The sequence below is a fragment of the Armigeres subalbatus genome, chromosome 2 (genome assembly GCF_024139115.2).
Source record: "Armigeres subalbatus isolate Guangzhou_Male chromosome 2, GZ_Asu_2, whole genome shotgun sequence".
NCBI lineage: Eukaryota > Metazoa > Arthropoda > Insecta > Diptera > Culicidae > Armigeres > Armigeres subalbatus.
In genome coordinates this window covers 448,930,397-448,934,878 of record NC_085140.1, presented here as the reverse complement: position 1 = coordinate 448,934,878, position 4,482 = coordinate 448,930,397, and the positions used below count along the sequence as shown (strand labels likewise).

The 4,482-nt window shown below is 38.5% G+C and overlaps 1 protein-coding gene across 1 annotated transcript; it reads left to right on the top strand.

Annotated features, from left to right (window-relative positions):
* The first annotated feature begins 238 nt into the window (after positions 1-238).
* Positions 239-995, top strand: LOC134218170 (uncharacterized). Its single transcript, XM_062697065.1, has 2 exons — positions 239-371; positions 442-995. Exons 1-2 carry the CDS (start codon positions 366-368, stop codon positions 946-948), a joined length of 513 nt encoding a protein of 170 aa, XP_062553049.1. The 5' UTR covers positions 239-365; the 3' UTR covers positions 949-995.
* Positions 996-4,482: the final 3,487 nt, after the last annotated feature.

The window sequence follows — 4,482 nt, the reverse complement described above, 5'->3', positions numbered from 1 at the left end:
TATTTTTTAAGGTTAATGGTTTCGGATTTGATGTGTTTGCTGTCAAACATATCCAGATCAGGCCAACCTCATCATCTTATTTATTAGCCATAACACATGTACTACAGTAGCTACCCGTGCATTCTATCATAGGTAAGATCATGCATTTATCACAATAAATGCATTGCTTTTTTCATAAGCAGGTCGAACATTGTCGTTTTCGAAAACCTTTGCTGCGAAAATAAAAGGTCAGTCAGTGGAAAAGGATGTAATCATATCGTATAAAAGCTTTACCGGGCCTGTTCAAAACCATCATTCGCTTGTGATCGTTCCGACGGCTCAATCTAAACACCACTGGCTCAGCCCATTCGACGGTAGCATTCAACATGAAGGTAAGGCAGAGTAATTAAAACATGGGTGCAACTAATTGTACACTGACTACCTTTCGATTGCATTTTCCAGGCGTTCGCTATATTGTCCATGGCTTTGGCCGTTGCTTCCTGTGCGGCAGTTGACGATTCCTCCAGCAAGAAGGACAAACGTGGTCTGTGGGACTTGGGTTACGGACAGGAATCGCTTGGATTCGATGACCATCATGAAGTGAAACACATAACCACCACCATCACCAAGAAGGTCCCAGTGCCGTATCCGGTTGAGGTCGAGAAACATATTCCCGTTGAGGTGAAGGTGCCGTACCCGGTCGAAGTTGAAAAGAAGGTTCCAGTCATTGTGGAAAAGAATGTTCCCGTGTATGTGGAGAAGAAGGTCCCAGTCCATATCGATCGCCCCGTTCCATACCCAGTCGAAGTGAAAGTCCCCGTTATTCAGAAGGAATACGTCGAAGTGCCGAAACCCTACGCAGTTCATGTTGAGAAGCCCGTTCCAGTGGTTGTGCACAAGCCAGTGTACATCGAAAAGCACGTTCCAGTGACCGTTACCATCAAGAAGCACACGAAGCACTGGCACTAAACAGAAAATAAAACACTGATTTGTTAGGAAATTTTAGTTAATTCAAATTCAATTTTGTTTCTAATTATTTATCTGACAAAATATCCATTTAAAAGTAGCAGCAAAAGGGATGAACTCATATTCATAAAACTGTATAACTTAATTCCATTTCCTCGTCGTTACCCGTACATTGCCCAGATAGCTACTCATCTAATGGCACATATCATAACCTTAACTTATTCTACCATGCTCTATGCCTCGACCAAATATTCCGCTGGCAAAGAAAATCAACGGTCCACATTGACACATGGCAGGAGCATATCCACTCATATGAACACATATTGTCACTTTCATAAGGAGAAGCATCATGCTACACGATATCTCGTTGCACTAAGGTTATGTGATATATCAAAACAAAATTTCTTGGAAGCAGTTTATTGCATGTCTTCTCGCCAAATTTACAGATCACTTCCAAACATTTAAAGTAGGAGGCATAATGCATCACTATCTGCAATGTTTTTAAAAATGTAGATCTTATAATTAGATAACTAATATGAGTATTAGTGGTTGAGTGATCATTCAAAGCCTTCGGCCAAAAATGACCCTGCCTTGTGCACAGCCGTCTGCTAATATACAACATCTATTGCCAAAGACTCTTTTGAAAAAGTGATAATTATTTTAAAAAGATTCGACTTCGACTAAAAAGTTTCGACATTTTTCTTCTGATTCACATCGCTTATACCTTCACTTTCCACACATTCAAAGTTGACGATTTCTCGGAAGCGGACCCCGTAAAGTTTCAACAGAAATGAAAATTTACGATAATGACATTGTACACTCGAATATAGGAGCTTTCGCTTTCCATCGTTTTTATTTTTGCAACCAACAGAGGATGTGGATGGAGCAAGACCGGTTCGTGTGTGTGAATGTGCGACATACCGCCAGTCAAAACCACCGACAGTCGGCGAAACACACGCGACACGGATGACGGCCAACGGAAGCAAAACAGAAACGGCGAAAAACAAGTCTGGGTGGTCGAACTTCTATAGACGCGGTTGGGTGGTAGATTTGGAGCCCGATGAATAATGGATGAAGTCGGTACCGAGACCGATTGCTGTCGGTTGGGTGGTTGAAGGGGAAACGAGTTCACTCGAGTGAATCAAGGGCTTGGGTGGTTGGTTTGTGCTTTGGGGGGTATTGTATGTCAGTTGCAACAGACGGAGATTCGTTCTGGGTTTGGAATGTTGTGTTCAGTTCGGTTTCAGGCTTGCTTTGGAGCGGGTTGGGATACAGTTGGCGTGGTGAGACTTGCAATATTGTTATGGGCATGTGATTTCTAACCAAATTTAACGTATCAAAACATATCAATCTCCAATATTTCACGTAAGCCAATATGTCGAGAAACGTGGTTCAATAAGACTAGCCACATCTGGGCAGTGAAGTGGACCTACACTAATTTATTGAAGGTTTTGCCTTTCTCGTACACCAGGATGCAACGAAAAGGCTATATGTTCACTTCTAAGACGTTTTTTTTTATAGAAAGCTCGGAGACCCTTAGTGTTATATATCAATCGCCACAGCTCGGCGAATGTGAGATGTCTTTCTGTGTGTATGTGCGTGAGTGTGTGTATGTATGTACGCAAAATGAAACTCATTCATTTTTAAGGCACTTAGCTTAATCCGATTTGCTTGCAACACGATGGAGAATCCCTTTCTATTATTTACTATTGAAAATTGGCCTGATCGGACTATGCGATCCAAAGTTATGGCCAGAATACACTAAACTCGCTGAGAAATTCTTACTTAAGTTTTTAGTATGTCTTATGCATGAGAAAGGCATCAACACCACAAGAGAAACGAGAAACTGACGATTTTTCAACAGATGCAGGCTCTCAACATAAACCACTATGGAACCTTACAAAAAATAATATTCCACAGGCAAGCAAATTTTTCTATATTTCAATTTCATCGTGTTTTCATAATATATTGACAGAATTTTAGGGTAAAATGTTCTAAAAAATATCAGTTAATGTGAAAATGTCTTTTACCTTTTGAATAACTTTCTTCTTCGCCTTGAAGGCGAAATAGACTATATTTTATCTTTATTTTGATGGTGTCGACGTGATGCGGGTTTATCGATCAACACCCGGGAAGCGATGCTGGGGTCCAGATCGAATGTTGATTAAACCACGAATGAGAATAGGTTCGAACGCAGATACTGTGACAGAGTTGCAAAGCAGTTTGGGATGGCCAATAACCCCCTACAGAGTACTGGAACGCGGTCAATTACGGATAAGCCACCCCAAGTAACATTTTAAGATTTATCATGCTCTATAAGAGGTTTTCATGACCAGTAGCCAATAAAACTTATAAATCCACAAAAACCTCTTCATAACATCATTAAGATAGCCTCCCGGCCTAATGGACCAATCTAGAAGAAGTTATGAAACCGTATTAAGAGTAGTAATAAAACTGCAATAAAACATTGTATTGAATTTGTTGATACTCTATAAGAGGTTGTCGTGACCATCATAAGAGTAACAATAAAACTGTTTCAATTATGGATTATATTTATTGTCATTCCATTGCCTTTGTTTTTATTCTCACTAGATAACAATGTCCCCTATGTAAAGCTGATGTATGGAAAATAATGTTTCTGATTTGATGTTGAAAATGGAGTATTATTTAAGTAGTTCATACAATAGAATGACATGCGCAACCAAATTTATCGTGAATATTGAGTTTGTAGAAGCTTAAAATCATCGCGCCTCGAAATTATCGAATAATACATGAAAACAGGAAATTAAATTATTTTCCAAACTGCTCAAAATATTTCAATTTCAAATAGTTTGTGATAAAACTATCTAGCTTCCATAAAAAAAAACTCAAAAATAATTGAATTCCACAATTAAATAGTTTATTTAATCGTAATTGATGTATTTTTTCAATCACGGCTATGACGTTGATCATTATTTCAACATGGCAACATTCCTTTTTATGAAAACAAAAATCTGGCGATAAATAGCTCAATGGCTTTTGTGATAACCTTAATAATTCTTCTTGGTAACTTCATGACCGTTTTAAACTTGCTGTAAAACTTTGTCATGATTACACTTCCCTACAACAGATGGCCTTCGGTTCGATAACATGCAGCCTAGTGGCTGAGGCGGGAAGCACTTTTTCATCCTACGGGCAACGATGCCAAATCTGTGGAAATAAAAGCTCTCGGCGGATTTGCGGATCTGTATGAGAAATCCACGAATGCTAGTAATTTCCTGAAATTAGTGAATCTACGAATATATGGAATATTACAAATTCGTATTTTTTGTGTAATTTTTAGGAATCAAATATGTGCTTTTTCCTCAAGTACATGTCCTTCTGGTTAAAGAATTTGCCATAGTAAAAAAAATGCAAAAATTATTTCCTTCTTCACTTTTTTAGAAACCAGAAACTCGAAATCATAGTGAATTAAAATCATTCTTCATCGTATCAGCTTTTCATGAAAAGCCGCAATCCAATTAAGTGCATATATTTAACAGCATTTCATATTTATGT